Here is a 22,471-nt window from a genome sequence, read left to right on the forward strand (position 1 = left end):
GAGTCCGCATCGTTCCTCCTGAATCTGAGTCTCGACCAATCGGGCGGAGCCTCCTGCCCAGCACTCTGGCACAAGCTTTACCTGGGATGCTGAGCGTGGTTCTTCTGTAGCTGGAACACACCCTCTGGTCCCCTTTTAAAAAAATATGGGAACCACGACCCCAGTTTGCCAATCCAAATGTACGTACTCGCCTTCCATGCAACAGTGAAGAGGCGTGTTTACCACGACACTCCTACACTGTCCAGCGCTTTCAACAACTCTGGGCAAATATCGTGCATCCCAGCAGCTTTGCCACTTACAGAGGTCCTCGACCGACGAAGCGACTTCAGCAACCGTGCAGAAACCATTTTATTTTTTTAAATACATCCTTTATTTAAATTTTTAGTTTTTTATCAAGTGCCTCCCCAATTCAAAGAAATGTATTCATTTCAGCAAGTGGACAAACATCTATTTGGTTCCGGCATGGTACAGATTCAATCGCCACGATTCCATGGCACAACTTGACTTCGGGGATTTGTTCTTATTCCTGCTGTTGCATTGTCCGTCTCGTTTGTTACATGTCACTAAAATGTAACTCCTTCACGAATTACAAATATGTAAAAATGTGCATTGCGTGTACGTAACTGCATTGTCAACACAAGTTTAAATGCTTGTATCGTGAACCAAATGACATGTTATACAATTTTGGGCAAATGTTATAGACTATGGTATTGAATTCTTTTTTTTTTTTAATCGAAGCTTCTTGCTACTAAAATGAAGTATCCCCGGAGCCAGTGGTGGAAATTCCAACCTTCCTTTGGTGGCAGTTCCCAAAGAAGGGCCACTGTTAGTATCCCACAAGGATGATTTGTAGATTAACTCCTCTATTCAAACAGCAGCTGGTATTTGAAAGTTAAACACCTTCAGGTTGTAAGTGGAGTGCTCCAAGCCATTGTACCACCCCTAGCTGAATAAAAGTGGCATATCTAACACGATCTTTTCCCTATTATGTTTGTAATAATCTAAAATAATTCATACTTTTGATACAAATGTTAATTTCTTCAATTCAGCCCGTTTAAGACTCCAGGATGGAATTAATGTCATTCCCATTGAGGCTGATGCATTGTGCAGGATGTGATACGCGGACCCAATTGGTGATGCTCATCTCTGGTGACCCTGTACTACCGGTGGAGGTTCCACATTCCCATGAAGGGCACCGGTCTCTCCACAGAACTTGCTCACAAGTGGATATTATTTGATCAACCACGGAGAGTGGTGGTGGTGGGGTGAAAGGACTGACCACGGACCTGGGATTTGTAACCTGGTGGTGAATATGGGAATCCACCAGACCATATCTGCTTATTTCAGCGATACTTGATAACAACTCGGCATCCTGGATGTTTGCTGTCAAGTTTATTTTTTATGCGCCTGTGAACCAACAGGGAGACTCCTCTCGCCTGCAGCTCCCTGAGAACTTCCGGATGTGGCCAATCCGTGACTCTTCCCATGTTTGGCTGTGGATCTTCAAGCCGGCCTGTCCACGATTTTTGCAGGCAAATAGGAAGACAACCGTCTACATTACGCTACACCGAGCCAAGTGGTAAATTGACCCCCACTTATCTGGGTGGAATCGTGAATAATGTAAACGGAGGTTCTACACAGATTGAGACTCTTCTGTGTACGTGTGTTGAACTTCTTTCGAACCATACGTAGCCAGATTATTTGCGGACACTGGTTTGATTGTGGCTACCCACAGCACTTGGATTATCAGTCAGAAAAGGTCACGGGGTTCAGATACCCAGTTGTGGAGGGAATCGTGCTAATTATTATCCTTGCAGGCTGGATAATGAAGTGAGCAGTACCACTGTGTAAACTTGGCATTTGGCCAACCTGTTGATAAACCGACGCCCACCATAGGTGTGTGGAATTTCCATGGCTGGTTCCACGAACCGCCAACATAAATGCTCACCGCCCGATCGCTTGTCCGAGCAAAGAGACCCGTGGAATATTGCCGTGTGGCTGGCAGGCTGAGCACGAGCGTGTGTGTGTGTGTGCGCGTGTGCGTGCGTGTGCGCGTGTGCAGCGTGCGCGTGTGTGCGTGTGTACATGCGACGTGCGCGTGTGTGTGCGTGCGGCGTGTGTGTGTGGCAGTGACCCTCGCGGTTTAAACAGCGAGCCAGGTGTGCAGCAGACCGGACTCCAGCTTGCGGGCAGTGACAACAGACTCCGGGTCAGCTGGGTTCGAGTACCTGAAACACAAAATGAGAAATGACTCTTCCCTCCTGCAAATGGCCCAAGACGGAAGCTCTGGGATGAAAAACACACAAGTAGCAGAATCAGAATATTTTATTGACACTGGAGGAATCCGATGAGCGATGCAGCTCTTTTTCACAGATGTCCAGTAGGGGTGGGTCAGAAAGTTACAACAACAAACAATACAAAAACAAGACAGGGGTGCAAAGTACAGGAAAGGGAAAAAAAAATGAGGTAAAGCCCAGAGCTTTGAGATACTTTTCAGAAGAGACCTGCCCACAAATGATAGCTCAACGAAGTGCCGTGTAAATTTCTAGCAGCCAAATAATCTAAATACTCCAAACGCACGTTCATTATAAATGTGGAGGAGAAAAACCGGAGGACCTGGAGGTAAAAAATAAAATCCATGCGACCACGGGTAGAAAATGGAAACTCCAAATATATAGCAGGTGTCAAGGGTCGGGATCAAACCCATTACCTCCTGCATACCAGGCAAGGAAGATCACATCACGCCACCATGGCGCCTCTCTAGCAGCGACATGTGTAGAGACTAACCCAACCATACAAATATGGAAATACCACGTTGGTTCGGACCAAGCAAAATATGAGTACGGCCACAGCTTTTACATGAAGGAGATTTATCCAGGGGAAACCTCACGGAGGCGTGGATCCATTTTCCGAAGGCTCCTGCATTGGGATGTTTTGGCCAATTCCATGTTTGAGTATTTGTGTGTGGGAGGTTGACAGGAATGCTGGAAAATAACACAATGCCAAATTCTGATCCACGTACCACAGTCTATTTGCTGTACTGCCACCTAAAAATGGCATTGCCACCTAAAAATGGCATCGCCTCCAAAGCCCAGCTCGTGGGCATTATTCACAAATGAGGGGTCGCCGTCAACAGCACCATCTCTGCCATGTAGAACTTTCACATGCGCTTCTGCGGCCGTCTGGAACACTCCTCCTTCTGATATTAGGAAGCCACTGGAGCTGTGCACTTTTAAAATCACCTAGATTGAGAACTAATTTCTTTTAGAACTGCTTTTTTGTTTAGTTTGTTGTCCATCGATGAGCACGGTTGGCTACGTACGCTGCAAACAGAAGTTCTGCATGTGTGCAACAACCACCATCGCCCCCAAGCACAACACCACCCTCGCCATCACCACCAGTACGATGCGCACTCACCTCAGGTCCAGGTGGTGGGCGCCTCCTATGACCTTCACAGCGACGTTGCCGCCCACGTCTTGCTGGAACTGCTCGGACACAAACCCCGGACAGGACGAGGGTCAACGCTCGTCTCCCATGGTGGCCATAAGTAAGCCAGCGGGGAAATTCCACATTCTGATGTCCAAGGCCATTCTAGATATGACCACCGTTGACTTCTTAACCCTTTCCCGTTCAGATGACGTACGCGTACATCATCAAAATGAAACTGGAAGAAAAACTAAAACTAACTTTATTGGTACGGAGGCTCCCAAAAGGTCATGCGGGAGGGCGTGGCACAGTTTGGCACCAGCTACTGAAGAGTGCGGTGGTCGTGTCGCTACGGTTCTTTGCGGCGAGTGAAATGTATTTTAAAACAACGGCGCTACTACGCCTCTCTAAGTAAAATTCACGCTTAGCCGCTTCCGCGTTCCGAGACCTAGAGGTGAATGTGATGGGAAAAGATTAAAAAGCAAAGGTCACTGCATTGTGGAAGCATGACCATGGGCTGAACCACCCGCCGAACAGGATTTGAACTCTCAACCTGCTGACTGAGAGCAAAGCGCCCTGAGCTGCAGCCACATCTGGTGTCAGCCAGTCATAAATGCGGACTGGGTACAACTCACAACCACGGTCACGTGCTCGGTACCGGTCTGGGATTGACTCCTCGCTTCCAGGATGGACAGAATCCGGAACCAGTCTGCAGGAATTCAATGGTGGTTGCCCTTATGTGAGACAAGGGCCTCCGCCATAAGATGAGGACTTGCAATATTTGACGAGCACTGACCAATGTTCATTTTAGCAGCAAAGAAACATTACAATCACAAACACTTGAGGTGTAAATATGATCAGCCTCATACTAATCAAGACCCCTTATGTCCATGGAGATTTGCTGGAAAAATCGAGACGCCTGTGTGTTAGTTGAGAGTTCGGGCAAGGCACCAATCTGTGCTGCGTAACGAGTTGTGGTTGCTCAAGAACCACGCCCATTCAGTGTGATCTGCTGGGGACCTCGGTGCAAACGTCAACCAAAACTCTCTTTTGTTGGCATCCCTCAAGTGTGGCAAACAAAACGTTTACACAATAGCTTTAAAATAATTGATTGAAAAAAATAGGATGACTTTCATTTTACACAGCGTCATTCATGCTGGTACCACAAACACGCCATGCTTGAGACCCTGGTTTAGGCACGGACGGCTGACACCCAGACTCAAACACAGGACATCGGCAGCTCCGGGCAAGGCATGAGCTCACTCAGCCGCCGGATCATCACCGAAATCTCTCTCCAACATGGCTAATTTACGAGTGCCCTCGGCCGACCCATACTTGGCCCATCTGCTCAAGAGAACGTGCGTGTGCGCGGTTTATTTTATTTAACCTGGGACCCAGTTGTCAAGTGACTGATTCGTTCATTCAACTCACCCCTCCGTTTCCCCATGGATCCAAGTTTCCGTTGGAGAAGATGATCTGGCTTGAGGAGTTCACGTCTAGGAGATGGATACGATACCAGTCAAGAAACTCATTCCATTTGCATCGATGATGCAACTGTTTCCACCGATGTGTTTTTGTTTGAGGTATTCAATTGGCAGTAAGGAGGTCTACAGATACTGGTTGTGGGCAAATGCGTTTTTCAGATTCACAAATAATATTTTTTTTATGGTTTGCCTCCGCATCTTGGAACCCTTTAAGTCAATTGGGCCAGTTTTCTTAAAGGTAAGTCCCAAATAACAACGCAACTTTATCCTCAAATTTTACAGGTTTTTTGGGTTATAACACGTAAATATATAAATGTGTATTTAAACCCGCCGCCACCCGACACAGCCAACTAGTAAGGTTTGTCATGTAAACAATGTGCCAATTCGTTACTAATACAGCACACCGGTGTGTTGAAGAGCAAATCCACATTTACAATCTGAGTACGACGTTTCGCCAGTAATTACAACTAGGTTCATCAGGCGACAGCCAGATTTGTGTACGTCATACTCAGATTGTAAATGTTGTGGATTTTCTCTCAAACACACCGGTGTGCTGTATTAGTAACGAATTGGCATGTTCTGTTTACGTGACAAACCTTACTAGCTGGCTGTGTCGGGTGGTGGCGGGTTTAATGACACATTTATATATTTACGCGATCTAACCCAAAAAAGCCCCTGTATTATGGATATTGGTCGCATAAGCCCACGTGTTACACTCCTCAAGTTTTGTTGGGCAATGGATCATCAGCGTCAGCCATGTTATCCGTTGCTGGAAGTGAAAAACGCATCGGGGTTGGTCATCAAAAATGGCAAAGCAGTATCGTGCACCTCTACGCTTCTATGCCATTGGTGGCAATATTTTAGTTAACGTACACAACTCCTAAAAAGCAATTGTTTTTGCAAAAGTCATGTCCCCACCTAAGTAATCTAAATCGGCCAAAATGCTACGGAAATTACGGGTGGCTGTAAGCATGGGAGAGCTGAATGTGTTTCACTCAAATAAGGCCTTGTGGGTAACGCCATGCCCAGATAGACTGCCAGCGAGAACCCAAGGATTTACTTTTGTTTTTCTGTAAATGAAGCTAAATTCTAGGATACGCAATGCTAAACGAGTGGGTATGATTTTATCTCCTTTATTTAAAACTATCAATCCAAAGCAATGTAGAGGGGGAAATCAAATCCTGGCTGCTGCTTCCAGGGTGGCACCAGCAGCCAGCGGATCCAAGCAGAGTTCCTTTGACGTCCACATTCTGAGCCTTCCGAGGTCACACCAGCCGTTTTAAATGTTTTAGCAGTTAATTGGAAACAAGGCTGAGGTCATCAACTCGGCAATTGAGAATCCGGGTTTTAATAGAAAAGCAGCTCAAATCTGTATCTAAACCAAGGATCAGAATCTTTATTTAGACTGGAGGAGTCCAATGAGCTAGGAAGCTCTTTATCACACATGTTCAGTGTGGGCAGGTCAGATATCTCAGCTAGGCCAAAGTAGTGCCCCGAAATTAAGATTAGTCCCTGTGACACCTTGCACCGGCACTGCTACTCTACGCGAACCTGCCACCCTGCGCCACCCTGCGCCACCACTCCCTCCCCTCAGCTAGCCTGATCTATCCGGCCAGCCTGTGCCACCCCCGGGGGTCCAAGCTGTGTGGGTGTTGCTCACCCTTGCCCCAGTACTGCGTGGCGAGCCAGGTCTCGCGTGGCACCACGCCCCAGCGCTTGGCGCAGTAGTCGCGCCGCGCGGCTGCCGTGTAGGGCAGGGCGGGGAACATGTCGCTCACGTTGTTGGTGGAGCACAGCAGGTTGATCTCCGTGCACGCCTGCACACGCTCTCACGGGCGCAGGCGCGGGTGCAGCGTTAGCGGAAGGGACGGCCCGCGGAGGCAGCGGACAGCAGTAACGGTGCAGGCAGCGGTAGTTGTGGTGGAAAAAGTGGTGACAAGCAGCAGTAGGCATGGCACAAGTGGCATTTGTCGTCGAGTATAGTTCGTGTAACCAGGCGAGTACTCGGGACACGCGGACAGTCTCATTTCGCAAGAGTGAGACGGGTCTCCGAATTGACAAGCAAAAAGAAAAAAAATACAGCAATGGAGCACACCGATATTGGAGCAAAACAACTGTGAAATTCTCCGGTTTCCTGTGGAGTCGTGACCACCATGTCAAGGGCTCTGCTACCGTGCGCCGTGCGATCAGGAGGAGGAGTGACATTGGTGTGCAGGTAATCACAATGGTGATCATGACCGTAATAATGATGGTTATTGCAGGGATAGCAGTGATAGTGATGGTGGTTCAGGGTGGTGATGTAATGGTGACTGTGCTGGTGGTGATGGGACATCACCTGGTAGTCCCAGGCCAGGCTGTCGGGGCCTAATCCACACCCAGTGGGGTCTGCGCACTCGATGAACTCGGCTGCTGGATCGAGACACTTGGCCGTTCCACTGGTGTTGTAGAAAAGAGCTGGACACGGAAAACATTCACCGTTTGCTATTAATTGCTGGAGGTTAACTTCACCACGGAGCTTGTGTGTGCACACATATACACAGACACACGCACACCCATACAATAGACAGACACACAGACAAAGACCCCCCCCCACCCCCCATTGCAAATACATGTTGTTGGGGTAAATGCAGTTAAGTGAGCACCTAATGAAGGCCGGCACATGAGGAGGTGGTGTGATCAGCACGACAGCTGCTTTGCCTTCGTCACCCCAGTGTTGAGGTTCTGACATTTACACCACGCACCAGATACCCATTTAAAGGATGAGTCTACCTCAAAGTCCAACTCGGGTTGATCCAGGAGCAGAATTCGAATATTTATTTTTACTCGAGGAATCCGATTAGCTAATGAAAAGCTCTTTTTCACAGATGTCCAGTCGCGGCAGGTCGGAAAGCCACAACAATATAAAACCATGAGAGGAGTGCAAAGTATAGGAAAGATGAACAAATCACTCTAAAAATATATACAAAATAACTCTTTTTATCTTACTGTAACGGCGTAAGTAGTGCAGGAGACGTTTGACGGAGGCAACACGTATTTATTTATAACACACAACAGTAACAGTCAGCTATACAGCCTAGGAACACAGCCTACGGCTAGCGTGCCTGACACCAGCTATGCTCTCAGGTCCTCCGTCTATGTATTTCCTAGGGGAGGCTATCTGACCCGACCTAGCCAGGGTACGGGTCCCAACCACTGGCCCGCTCGGACCCGGCCCTGATAAGGACGTCGGGCCGGGGGTTCCCAGGGTCTCACCACTGAGCCAAACAGAGTCCCGGCCCTGATAAGGGCGGCGGGGCTAGGGGTCCCAGGGTCCTACCTAGCTTGCTCCGTCTTCCGTCTTCACTGGCTCTTCTGCTCCAACGACTGCCTCGAGCTCTCTCGCGCACCGCCCTATATACCCAACTGCCCCCCGAGGGGCGGGGCTGTATGCGGACGTTGATGTAGACACCCCACGCACGGACCGTGATGTAGACACCGCAACGTAATGGCTTGCTACACCCCGGTACGTAACACCTCTACATTACAAAGTGAGATAAAAAGATCCACTACCAGGAATTGAACCCAACCACCAGCATCACAGTACTTCATATTGGCCATGTTATCAACAGTTCCTGTACCTCCGATTAGCAGGGTTGGCTACGTACGGTGCGGAAGAAGTTCAACATACATACGAAGACAAAGGTCCACCTGTATAGCCCGTTAGGGCACGTGTTGTTTAACAAGTAGCACCTATGAAGGCCAGGGCGTACTCACACATACATCGTCGCCCTTGCGGGTGCGCTTCCGCGGCCATCTTGAATACTCTTCCTTTCGAGATTAGGAAGCCACTGGAGCTATGCACTTTTAAATCATCGAGATTCAAAATTAATTTCTTTAAAACTGGTTTGTGTTTAGTTTATTTTTTGCCCGCACCTCCAATTAGCACGGTTGGCTATGTACAGTGCGAAAGAAGTTCAACGTACATACATTGAGCAGGAAGACACTGGAGGGTTGAGTTCGAACTTACCGACAGCTTGCGTCAGACCGTCCAGAGGATCTTTGCTGTTGAGCAGCAGGTCACAGGCCACCTACGCAGAAGCACACGAACGGAACGCGCAATACTAAAACGACTTGGCTCTCGGTTTGTAGAACCACAGACTCCATGCGTGCTGGGCTGTTGGAAACGGGTTAGCAGCTTCTTACACTGAAATAAAAAATATTAAAAGTCCTCAATGTTCATGCAAACCGCCAGCGCCCTCTAGTGGCACCACTGCGGTGGCTGCTGTAACATCGGATAACCACACTGCCATGCGGTGCATGCTGGGAGCGACCCCTGTAGCTGCACCACGATGAGTGGTGCATGCTGGGAGCCACTGTACATGGTGGGAGCCACACTGCAGCTGCACCATTATGAGTGGTGCATGCTGGGAGCCACTACTGCAGCTGCACCAAAATGAGCGGTGTATGCTGGGAGCCTCAACTGCAGCTGCACCATTATGACTGGTGCATGCTGGGAGCCACCACTGTAGCTGCACAACTAATGGCAGTGCTCAGTCTTCCCTATATAGGATTCCCACCACAGTTCAAGTCCCAACCATAATGGTTGCCCATTTTATCTGCTGGCTTAATACGCACCAAACTTGCTGGCGCATGCAGACACTGGAATCACACGTGATCCTATGTTCCTGTCGCAGTGCTCGCATTCTGTGTATGCTAAGATTTTTATTTTACCAGGTAAGGCCCACTGAGCTATGTAGCTCTTTTTCAGAAGCAACCTGGCCACAAATGATAGCTCAACGAAGTGGCTTATCATGATGTGGAAATTTATAGCAGGCAAATACTCTGAATACAATGATATGAATTATAAATGTAGAGAGAAAAACCGTACCCAGAGAAAAATCCAAATGACCACGGGAAGAGTGACATGCAAACTGGTGTCAGAGTCAGGATTGAACCCACGATCTCCTGTATACCAGGCAAGGTAGTTAACATCTCGCCACCGTGGCACCCCACCTAATACTGTGCGTATGCCGTGTTATTGGCAGTGCTCCGTGCTTAATCGCGTGCGGGCGGCGTTACACCCACGTTGACCGGGTTAGCGGGCAGCGAGCCCATGAAGGAGGCTGCGTAGGGGTAGTCCAGCATGGCCAGGTAGGTGAAGGTGTTCCGCGCCCAGCCGTACATGTGCCGCACGTCCGCAGCAGAGCCGGGAGCCTGGCACAGGCGCATCCGCTGCGCTATCTGAGCCCACTCTGAACACAAAACGCACACAGACAAAGATCCCCAGTGTAGACTTCAACAGACCGCTGGCTCAAGTGTTATTCGGGATTAGAAGTGCCGAATGAAGTGCGGCACTGCCCACGAGGAGGTGGGCGACCAACGCCATGCATGGCCATCTTTCTCTGCGCGTGCACACGCACAGCTCTCGTCGATCCACAGCTGGACGAGCGATTCCCCGTGCTGTGCGGGGCATGGAGGTTATTTGACCATACTTCATCACACCGGTCAGCGGTCAGTGTGGGCTGAAGGGGGGATGCATACCCCACGACAGGGTTCAGATATCACCTCGCCATTTAACTTTCAAAATCAAGTTGAATCAAACCAGTTTTTTTTGTACTCCCATTCAGAAGAAATCTCAAGCTTTTGGCCAACAAGCTTTGCTCAGGGTTTACCGTGGGAGAGCGACGTAGATTGAAGAGGAACAGCGAGGTTGATCTCATTTTGTTTGGACGCCACCAGTCAGATTTAGAAGATACGATAAGAATCCCCCAAGTACAGCAAGTCAATAGAGGTAGTTAACATCTTGCCACGGTAGCGAGATGTTAACTACCTCGCCTGGTATGCAGGAGGTCGCCAGTTCGATCCCAACCCTGACGACTGTAGTATATTTTGAGTTAGCATGTTCCCTCTCCCCGTTGTCATGTGGATTTTGCTCCGGGTCCTCCGGTTTTTCCCTCCACATCTAGAAAATTGCGTTTTAGAGTATTTGGCTGCTATAAATTTTCACGTGATAAGCCACTTTGTTGAGCTATAATTTGTGGCCAGGTAGCTTCTGAAAAAGAGCTATACAGCTCAGTGGGCCTTACCTGTAAACAAAACAAATTGAAGTTTACAGAATTCCAGAGGCAATTCATGAGCAAGGAAGCAATGTCTTTGGCACCTATCAGACTTACCTTGCTTGTCGGCAAGTTTCTTGAGTTCAATGAAACCAGCCCTGACTATGTCCGGGCACTTAGGATTGTACTTCTCAAAGTCCTACAAGAAAAATAAAAAAAGATAAAAATGTAATCGCGCGAAGCAAACCAGTGACATCACTGCAGTGTGAAAAGCCATTAAATTGAATAATAGAACACGACGTTTCGATTGCAACACAAGCAACCATCATCAGGTACAAATGAATGAGAAAACAATAATAGTAAACTTGGAAATATAATGCAATACAACACAGAGAGCCGGCCAACACAACAGTCAACACCCTACCTGGTTGATTACGTTCTTCCAAAGATTGCTAAGTTTGAGAGAGACAAAACATATACACGGAGACACACAGACAGCCACACAAGCAAAGAGAGACTCACAGAGACAAACAGAGAGAGACACCCACATAGGCAGTGTGCCTTTTACCGAAAGAACCAAAGAGTAATTCCTGAAGTCACGAACGCTTCAAATCTAGTGCGAAAGCCATACCACTAAAACACCGCTCTCTCATTACACGTGGTGCATGCTGGGAGCTAACAATGGGCACTGTGGTGGCGAGATGTTATCTCCTTCGCCTTGTAAGCAGGAGCTCGTAGGTTCAATCCCCACCCAGACGCCAGCATATTTGGAGTTTGCACGTTCTCCCCGTGGTCATATAGATTTTTCTGTTATCGTTCTTGCGGCTGGTTGGCCTGGGGGGCTCACAGCTGGGGTGCCATACGGGCACCATCACAGCTGGGCGCCATACGGGCACCATCACAGTGAGGGAGCCATAAGATGATGCACTACCCACGGAATGAGAATCGCGTCCGAACTTGTCCAGGGCCTCCCCTCATGGCCAAGCCTTAACCGTGTACTTGGCACTGCGTATGTAACCTCGGGACACTCGAAGCCATGCGAGGGACTGTATGCGTATGTACGCATCTCATAGCCGTAGGGTAGAGAGCTGTAGCGTAGCTGCGCTAAGAACGCGGCGTCCCGAGTTTGATTCCCACTAATGGGCCGACACCGGTGACGAATATCTGAACCGGTCCTGGGCCTCCCCGAGGTCGACTCGGCCTCAAATGAGTACGTTGCATGGTGTGTAAACATTGCCACTGGGGCGACAAGGGAGGCTGGCCGTGGTTTTGGCCACACCACCCCCTCGTGCGGCGTGCCGGCCTTTATTAGGTGCTACTCGCTAACAGCACTTGCCCCCACAGTCTGTTAAGGCTACACGGGGGATCTTGGTATGCGTATCTCACAGCCGTGACATCCCGGAAGAATTGCAGGGGGTCTCCCTGTCCAGACACGAAGGGGATGGGGGCACTGGCAGCCAGGGCAGCATCCACCAGATGGGGGTAGTGCATGCGGAAGTAGGCGCTCAGCATTCCTCCATAGCTGAAGATGAGCAGAAAAAAGACACACACACACAGTCACAGAGACGCACGGTGAGGTGGGAGGGGCGACACAGGGCACGCTGGGATAGGCAGACAGATATGGAATTTACAATCGGAGGTGGCCTATGGAGCAAATTCTAAAATGGACACGCTGTTTGGCGACACTTCTTTGGCAGCGGTGGAGGAGCATAAAGAACAAAACTGACACTGGTCAAATGACAGTGGCCTCAAATGGAAGAGTATGTATAATAGGCGACATTAACCCTTCTTCATAGCATATAAAGAAGGGCCATTTTAGTAATACCTTTGATTGATAGAAGGGTTTGTTTGTTATTCAATAGCTATTAATAGGCATCTATTCATATGCCAACTTGACCGGTTATTATAATTTCTTTAATGAAATTCTTATCAGGCCCAGTGTGTAAAGTGCAGTTTCCGATTGGCGTCAAACACCTCACGCAGTCCCAATCCACCACACATCACTCCTCCCCATCTTTTCCACACCTTGTACTGTTTCAATAGTCATAAAAATACCTTACCTCTCTCCTATGGAGTAAAAAAATCTAACTCGATCTCGACGTACGATGGCTCGAGTTTGTACAGTCACTGATCGAGACCTCACTTGAGAGCCCAGTTTAATCACGGGTGGCCGAAACTCTTGATTTCAGACCCACCGTTGCTGGCTCAAGCCTCTCATGTAGCCATCACGAGCCCCCTTCGAGAAAACCGGCCCCACGAGGGAATGAACTTTGGAACTCAGGAGGAGGCGTGTGTCGACTTGGGTGTCCCTGCCACTGCCAATACGAACTCCTCGAGCAACCCCAATTCACCCTGACAATGCCCGGCGGCGGACTCTGGCTCCAGGCAAACGAGGGGGAACCGACGGCCGTCGATTTGGTCACACGCGGCCGCCCATCCCCGCTCTCACCTTCCTCCGAACGACACCACCTTGGACATCTGGGCCCCAAAGTTCTGCTTGATGCTGTCGAGCAGCACGGCGAAGTCCGCCAGCGCCTGCTCGATGGTCAGCAGGCCAATGGTGTCCAGTCGGAAGGAATCCTTCCCGAAAGGGAGGCTCTCGCCATAGTACCGCTGCCGTCAGAGGCAAAGAGTGCGGCGAGATGAGATTAGCACGGTTGGCTACGTACGATGGCGATAGAACCATTCGTACATTGTGCATCATACTTCAGAATATTTGGCTGCTATACATTTCCACATGATAAGCCACTGCAGTGTGACTGCCGTACCACAAAAACATCGATCTCTCAGGACACTTGGTGCATGCTGGGAACCAGCAGTGGGCACCGCGGTGGTGAGATGTCATCTCCTTCGCCTGGTATGCAGGAGATCGTGGGTTCAATCCCAAGCCTAACACCTGCTGTATATTTGGAGTTATCATGTTTTCCCCACAAAGATTTTCTCCTCCGGATTTTCCCTCCAAATTTAGAATCACCATATGATTAGGTTATTTTGCTGCGTTAAATTTCCCAATGATGAGCCTCTTGGATGAGCCATCATTGGTGGACTGGTCGCTTCTGAAAAAGAGCCATGTAGCTCAGTGGGTCTTACCTGGTAAAATAAATAAATAAAACGGTTTAGCTTATAGTCTAGTTCTCGGTGAAAGACGCAGCTCAACATCAATCGGCTCACACTGAGGCTGCGTTTTCCCGGCTGTCTGACAAGAGTTCCGAGCTTCGTCAGTGAGAAACTAATTCTAGATTTGAAGCTTTTGTGACTGCAAGGATTCATACTCTTAGGCGTTTTCGGTAAAGTCACGTAGGTAAAATAATAATAATAAAATTAAATAATAATAAATGAAAATAACTAATTTTAATCACGACGTTTCGGAGGCAACACAAGTCTCCGTCTTCAGGTGGGACCGTCACAGCTAAATTTATTTCACTTGATACAGTAAATTTAGCTGTGACGGTCCCACCTGAAGACGGAGACTTGTGTTGCCTCCGAAACGTCGTGATTTAATTGAGTTATTTTCATTTATTATTATATTTAAAAAATTACCTACGTGACTTTACCGAAAAACCCTAAGAGTAGTGAGAAACTAAAACAACACTTTAATGTTATTGTGAGGCTCTAGTCACATCACTGACATTGCACTGCTCCCGTGCAGCTCTGTGGGTGATGTTGGAGCATCGGAGACAGTCGCCCAACCCAGGAAAGCCACAATGAGTCTCGAGACTCTCCTCAGGAGGGTCATCGCCAACTTCCCTGCAGTGGGGGTGCGGCTGCTATGCGGAAACCCAATTGAGAAATTTGCAGGCAATGTCTTAGCATTGTGATGTTTGGCCAACATCAGTTACATTGAATTTCTTTTTATAATTCTTGCATCCTCCTATACACATCTGTTTCCTATCAGTCTTATTTCTTTGTTTGCAATACATCTCTCATCTCCTCGCTCGGTTTTTATTTTCTGAATAAAATACAACTCGCGCATCAACCCAAGAGGATGATGATGAATGAAGCAGAGGTTTGTAACTCTCGGCCTCCCATCTTGGGAGTCGACTACTCTGACCAACGCAGGACTCAATGCAATAAAGACATCACGAGAGACACGAGCGATGCCCCCCCCCTGCTCATTCGCGGAGAGACTCAATTGGCCTCTCTCCTGTCCCCTTCGCTACCATCACTGCTACCCCCCACGTCATCGACGGCGGAGGATCGCCGACGAATCTAAAGACACCCGATCTGCAAGTCGAGTGACCTGGCTCGAACGCCACTCGCGGGCCGTGAGCGCCACCCGCGAGCCGTGAGCGACAGCAGCTAGAAACTTCACGGACACCACAGGGACAGCACGGACATAGATGGCGCCGGCGAGACGTACATGCTCCGCGAACACGATGAGGGCTTTAAACTCCGGCGCCAGCTCGATCATGAAGCCGGTGTTATTGGCGAATGCCCAAATGTCTCCCTCATTGCCCGTGTAGAAGAAAATCGGTCCGACGCCCTTCTCCCAGTACTGGTCTGAAACCAAAAACGCACGCACAAAGATCAAAGATCTCGCATTGCACCTCAAAAGACGAGAGGGGCATTTTCAATCGATGAATCTATGTCGTAGTGCGCACGCTGCTGAGATTTGGTTTCTTTTTCAAGCGGGATTTGTGTCTCGAAGGCAACAATATAGTGCAGTACAAAATATTTGAAATAATGTACAACCTGGATTTAGATTGCATCAATATGAAAACCGCATCTCAAAAGGCTGTACAGGACATGGCGGGCATATTGGGTTTAAAGAGAGAAAGAGACGCCCAATGGAAAAGCAGAACACGTCACGAGGCTGGGTTTGGACACAGGGCCAGCGGCAGTCGACAGCAGTTTGCTGGCGTGAGGGAGTTCCAGGGAACACATTTTTTTTCATAACGCAGATGCGAATTGGATATAACGCGATCGACTGACTGGACCTTAATTAACAAACCGAGTCATACATTTATACGTAGACTTTCACAATCAATGCTGTGATGCACAAGTTGTTTCTTTTGGGTTAGATGATCTGTGAAGGTATAATGCCAATTTTTTTTATAAAACCCTCCAACGTTTGACAACCAATCAAATCAAGTTGTCACGCAGTGGGCAAATGTGCCGATTGATTTGGTTTAGCAGTAAAACTGAAGGAATGTTGAAGAGCGAGAAAAAGGTTGACAAACTGCTTACACAACTTTGTTTGACTGGAACTGTCGAGTGGTGGAGGGTTAGAAATGGACTTGTTGGTAATTGACTTGCAAACGAGTTAAAGGCAACATTTACATGCATGTGTACGTCTCCGTATTGATGGCAGAGATCACAACGGTAGAAGGAGTGGCGGTTCTAATTTATAATAAAGTAAAAATGGGAGTGTGGGTTGGGCAGAGGGGAGGAGGGGACAATTCCAAGGACCCACATATTGAGATAAAAACCGGCCCGTACTGGACCTGTCCCAAAGTGGTCCAGCACAGCTTTGTATGTGTGTATGTTAAACTTCTTCCGTACGGAACATAGCCAACCGTGCTAATCGGAGGTGCGAAGGGAAGGACAACAAACTAAAGCTTTGGTATAATATCTAATGCCTGTGGAAACGCAGCATCGAGTTTTACTAATGAAAGTGGCCTTCGGCTGCTCTGATGCTAATGGTTAATTTGTTACAAAATTCAATCAAGTGACTTATTTTTGTTGACCGCCTAGCCTTTGTAGTCACGTGCATCCAGGGTGGTGGGGGGGTCAGTGGGGGTGGGATCTGGGTGGGTCAACAACCAGCAGCCTCACCTCCAAATTGCTAGAGAAGTAAACAACCAACGCCCACCTTTAAAAAGAAACATTTCAAGGAAGATCATCGCCTTAACGCTGCGCTCGTCAGCTTCGCTACACACGTGCCCCCGGTGTTTTTTAAACCAATCGGGTGTCAAAGACACATGTCCTCCCATCCTTGACACATTCGGAATTGCCCATGCACAGCGATTGTCTGTTGGTGGCACGACCCTATAATTATCGATGCCAAGCTTTGCTAACTCGTTGCCATGTCTGGTTAGCACAATATTACATTCATAGGAGATCATTACAAATTTGTGCTGTGATGCTGAAGAGTTTGGCCCATCTCACCTTCTGATGGTATGATCCTACCCTTTGGAGTGGCTGTGTGGATACACCATAAATAAGAGGTGGAGGGGGGGGGGTTGGGATAAAATCTTTCCCTGAAACTTATTGGTGGCTTTTGGTGCACAAACATCTGAGCTGGAACTTTACTGCGGTAGCACCCGATGGTTTTTAAAACAAGGAACGTCGCCCTTCGTCTCCACCAGTTCAATCATCCATGCATCTGTGTGTATCTGTGAGGAGCGGTAGTTTAGTGGTTAGCTCGCTCCCCTCCGAACCTGGCGACTCGAGTTCGATTCCCGAACAATAATTTGAACCCGTCCTGGGCCTTTCCTAGATCATATCAGCTTGAAATGAGTACCTCTAACAATGTGTAAACATTTTCACTGGGGAGACAGACAACTGGGCATCCTACCACCCACCGCCTCATGACTGTGCCAGCCTTCATAGGTGCTCGCTAACAACACTTTCCACAACAGTCTGTTAAGGTTGTATGGGGAATCTTTGTGTATGTGTGTGTAGAGCAGTGGCGCAGCTAGTTAACACATTGCACTATTTAAGAATCGAACATTTACAGCCCATGCTGTTATTGGTTCATGTGAAGCCAGTATCTCCTATAGATTCTACCATGCACAAACTAGGAACATTTTGAATTGATGAGAGCCGAATTATGAACCGTTCACAATTAATTGAAAATCGCGTGGATGTTGGTGAAGTCACAATATTGGGCTGTGTCATGGCAGCAAGCCTATGGCAGCACTGGCCCGCCTGGTGAAGTACGGTCAAGTAAACCCACACAACGTGGGGGGAGGCCCTCGTCTAGCAGTGGATTGATCAAAAGGGGTACACGGCAGTGCTCGGAACCAATATTCTCGTTTCTACGGAAGCAGCAGCAGGAGCAGCAGCAGGAGGAACAGCAGGAGCAGCAGCAGGAGCAGCAGCAGCAAGAGTAGCAGCAGCAGGAGCAGCAGCAGGAGCAACAGCATGGGGTAGCAGCAGGAGTAGCAGCAGCAGGAGCAGCAGCTCACCTGACACGAGGTAGCGTTGCTTGTAGGTCTTGTCCCCTTGGGAGTTGAAGTTGAAGTGGTCGAGAATCTGGTCAAAGTAGCGCACCTGCAGCTGAACAGAGGAGCCAGGAAAGGGCAGGGCAGCGGCTCCGGCGGGCAGAGCACACGCGGAGAGCGCGCACAGCAGCAGCGGCAATATCATCGTCGTCGTCGTTGTCAGCATGGCAGCCATCATCATCCTGTACACAACGGACGACAACGGACGACGACACTCACAAGCTCAGCCTGTGACCACATCGCCCGCAACTTGCCCCCCATCTTGTTAGATCTCGGGGAGGAGAGCCGGGCCCGCGTGTGGATATTATTAGTACGAGTGATCAACACGTACAGGCAAAGGCAATGCTGTAAGGCCACACAGTTGACAGCAATATAAAGCGTTGTACTGTATTTATATGCGTCCACATCTATGCTCTCCGCCTCCACCAACCCACACGAACCGGTGTGCGGTATGGTAAAAATATATCCCCGTGGCCTACACAGGCATGGCGATGCCGTCATCCAGCAGTGGATCAGCAAAAGCCCCGTCGGTCTACAGCAGTGGTTTTTTTAAACTCATCCTCATGGACCCCTCCTCCCAAGAGTTTGCCTTTTTTCACGAGGACCAATCGTTTCACCACAAACGAATCCACTGCACACTGTACGCACCCGATGGTTGTTAATCACGAAGGTTATTTGTGTGGGCAGCTACACAGAATGAAAACGCAACAAACCAATATGCCAAATCACAATTTCAATGTATTTATTTAATAAAGTGCAGCCTCCAATTCTCGTATGCACGTTTTAGGCATTGGTATTTTAAGACAGGTGACTTTAGTTCGGGGCCGTCCATAAATGACGTCACGCGATTTTGGACGATTTTTGACCCCCCCCCTCGTCACACGGCGTCAGAAAAAGTCAGACCCCCCCCTCAAATATGACGTCATAAAGCTCTGCCCCCCCCCAAAAAGAATAAACATGCTTCAAATCGCTTTAAACTATTGTCATTGTAGTGCGTATTTAATGTGGCGCTGCACTCTGATGTTGTAGGAGAAAACATTTATTAAAAAGTCTATTTAATTAAGTAGAACGTGTTGTCTATATTTATTTAAAGTTGCGCATTTTGATGTGACGTCACATTTCTTTTTGTGTTTAGTTTACTGTCGTTCCCCGCACCTCCGCTTAGCACGGTTGGCTACGTACGTGCGAAAGAAGTTCAACTTGCATACGGGACAGAAAGCGGAGCACGTGGATACAGAGAACGCGAGTCAGACATCGTGCGTCGTTCGAAGGACCGATGGAGGGTGACATTATCTCGTGCGCGCGAGCGAGGACGGGTTGTGTGTGGGACCGGGCAGGGGACGGCAAAGTTCGCCCGGGGGAGGCCTCTATCCAGCAGTGGACAGATCATGGGCCCGACGCTCAAATATGTATGATCGCAATCGCGTATGAAGAGTGATCAATTTATCGATAGCCCACCGAGATCTCGTGACCCTGAGCAGTGCACTGTGAGAGCGACGGCTCCATGTCTTACAGAGGGGAGAGTTGCAAGATTGGTGACACGTGGAGGGGCTCCGCGTGCGGTGCAGTGCTGCTGCTTTCTCTCTGCAGCGACAGCTCCGAGTTCGGTGGGATATCTGTAGATGGATCACCACATGAATCACCATCTACAGATGCAGTCCGGCACGCAAAAAATACAAAATATACAGAACACACAGCAAAGATCCCCCGTATAGCCCGAATATACTTTTGGGGCAAGTGCTGTTAGAGAGAAGCAGGCAGTATGAAGGCCGGCACGGCGCACGAGGGGGCGGGTGGATGTCCAGACACCACGCCCGGCCGCCTTTGTCTCCCGAGTGGCGATGTTAAGTACACACCGCACCGAGCTGACATCGTTTGAGGCCCAGAACCGGTTCAGTTAATCGTCACCGGTGTCGGCCGTGAGCGCGAATCGAACTGGGCTCGCTGCTCGGAGCTGAGCGCAGTGCGCTAATCACTGCGCCACCGCTCCTCGCACACGAAACAAAGGCCGGCAACCCCATCCATTCAACCTTTCTGCCACTTGGCACAAGGAGGCAGCAAGGCACGCGGTGCGACTAAGGAGCGCGGATGTGAACGTGACGATGATGGGGCACGGACACAACACGCGGGGGGTGGTTGCGAATCGTTACTCGAGCGACAGTAAAGACGCGAGCCACAGGAATGACCAGCGATAGTGAAGACTTAATCGATACTGGAGACTAGCGATAGTAAAGGCTTAATCGATACTGGGGACTAGCGATCGCGAAGACTTACCGAGAGTACCGCCTTTAGCCCACAGCGACGGCTTTCAAGCGAGACTCTCCGCGCTCCTCACGCCGCCCGCTGCTGCTGCTGCTTCCTCCTCGGCCACAGCGATCAGCTGAGAGCCGCCACGTGACCTCTTATACCGGCACCGGGCGCGCGCGTGACCCTTCACGTGATCCTTCACGTGACCAATCACGAGGCACGCGGTGGGGGGGGGGGTGACTAGTCACGTGGCACAAGGCGTGGGCGGCTGACCCGTCGTCACGTGACTGTGGCTCGTGCTATCTGGGGGAGCGGTGGTGCAGCGGTTAGCGCCCTGCGCTGCAAACCCTTGCCACCCGAGTTCGATTCCAGCTCACGGCCCCCTCCCCCCGTCGTGTACGGTGGGGGTCCTTCATAGACGCGCTTCTACGGCCGTCTGGAACGTTCTTCTTTCCGATATTAGGAAGCCACTGGAGCTACGCACTTAAAAATCATCTATATTGACAAACTCATTCCTTGAGAACTGCTTTTTGTGTACTCTTTGGATCTTTCGGTAAAGTCACGTAGGTAGAAAAAGAATAGATCACGACGTTTCGATCGCAACACAAGCGATCGTCATCATCAACCACAGCAAGAAAACCGACAGCAGTTTTTTCTTCCTGTGGTTGTCCCACCTTAAGACGGTCGCTTGTGTCGCGATCGAAACGTCGTGATCTATTAATTTTCTACCTACGTGACTTTACCGAAAGATCCAAAGATAATGGATTCCTGCAGTCACGAAAGCTTCAAATCGAGATTGTTTTTGTGTGTTTAGTTTGTTGTCCATTCCCCCTCCTATCCGCGCGGTTGGCTGCGTACGGTGCGAAAGAAGTTCAACGCACGTTTTGCTCGCTGGACAACGGCGTGCGGTAGCGAAGCAGCGAACATCCCTTGGTCGATTGACCGCAGAGAGACGTTTAAGGCGTGACGGTCACACAAATATACAATTGCAATCTCCCAACTGAGATAATAGCCACATTGAAAAAGCGAATTCAACATTACCGTTGTATTGGTGACTGAGCTGAGATGACGTACATTAAAATAAAGTTTTTATTTCCATCTTTGTATATATCCATCTATCACCATGCTTCCTTTGGTTTCATTCTTGAGGACCAGTTCCGCCATAAGGAGCCGTCCATAAATGACGTCACGCACCTGGGGGGGGGGGGGGTCAGACATTTGTGACGATGTGTGACGAGAGGGGGGGTGAGAAATGTGACGTCACATCAAAATGCGCAACTTTAAATAAATATAGACAACACGATCTACTTAATTAATTAGACTTTTTCATAAATGTTATTTCCTACAACATCAGAGTGCAGCGCCACATTAAATACGCACTTCAATGACAATAGTTTAAAGCGCTTTGAAGCATGTTTTTTTTTTTGGGGGGGGGGCAGAGCTTTGTGACGTCATATTTGAGGGGGGGGGCGGTCTGATTTTTGTGACGTCGTGTGACGAGGGGGGGGTCAAAAATCGTCCAAAATCGCGTGCCGTCATTTATGGACGGCCCCTAAAGCATTTGTGGGGGGTCGACGCACGCCCCCCCGCTCCCTGTGAGCGGGCGGCGCGCGGTGTCCACCCCCTCCACTCCCCCCCCTCCTCCTCCTCGTCAGCCGCCTTTCGCTGGGCCACTTGCATTTTGGCGAGCGCTGGGGGAATAAGTAACATATTTAAAATACTTGTTTTAAAAACACGCTTTTATGAAATGTACGAGTAATGGCTGAACTCCACGACTCCAGGAAGTGGCCCCGGACCGTGGCCAATTACAGCCAACGTCAGTTGACTGTGGACAATTAGACCCAAGCCGAATACATAAAAAATGATGTTAAAAATATAGATTTTTTATGATAGAACATAGTATTGTCATCAGCATGACATAAGTATACAACGTTTGCAGTCGATACCACATCGGGAAGTGGGTTAAAATTGAGTTACAAGATTTGAGGATACAACAGAGTGAGTTAAAAGAAAGCGTGTAATAATAAAAAGACTTGACCTCTGCCCCCAGTATGCAGGGCAGAATGGGAAATGAACGGGCAAACATTGCCAATCGCAGCATTTCACCCACGTG

The 22,471-nt window shown here is 49.0% G+C and overlaps 1 protein-coding gene across 2 annotated transcripts; it reads right to left on the reverse strand.

Annotated features, from left to right (window-relative positions):
* Positions 1-330: 330 nt before the first annotated feature.
* Positions 331-20,533, reverse strand: DPP7 (dipeptidyl peptidase 7). Of its 2 annotated transcripts, none has more exons than XM_078615976.1 (14): positions 20,386-20,533; positions 19,625-19,727; positions 18,076-18,293; positions 15,306-15,445; positions 13,395-13,558; positions 12,332-12,467; positions 11,063-11,144; positions 9,975-10,141; positions 8,917-8,977; positions 7,246-7,364; positions 6,571-6,727; positions 4,858-4,922; positions 3,418-3,485; positions 331-2,228 (listed from the first exon to the last, which is right to left on the reverse strand). In XM_078615976.1, the coding sequence occupies exons 3-14, from the start codon at positions 18,290-18,292 to the stop codon at positions 2,144-2,146; spliced, it is 1,461 nt and encodes a 486-aa protein (XP_078472102.1). In that variant the 5' UTR covers position 18,293; positions 19,625-19,727; positions 20,386-20,533; the 3' UTR covers positions 331-2,143. The 2 variants fall into 2 exon arrangements, with proteins under 2 accessions (XP_078472102.1, XP_078472103.1); XM_078615977.1 differs by having other exon boundaries at positions 19,625-19,757; positions 20,386-20,501.
* Between the last annotated feature and the right edge of the window lie 1,938 nt (positions 20,534-22,471).

Source organism: Lampetra planeri, chromosome 49 (assembly GCF_965212315.1).
Source record: "Lampetra planeri chromosome 49, kcLamPlan1.2.h2, whole genome shotgun sequence".
NCBI classification, from domain to species: Eukaryota; Metazoa; Chordata; class Hyperoartia; order Petromyzontiformes; family Petromyzontidae; genus Lampetra; species Lampetra planeri.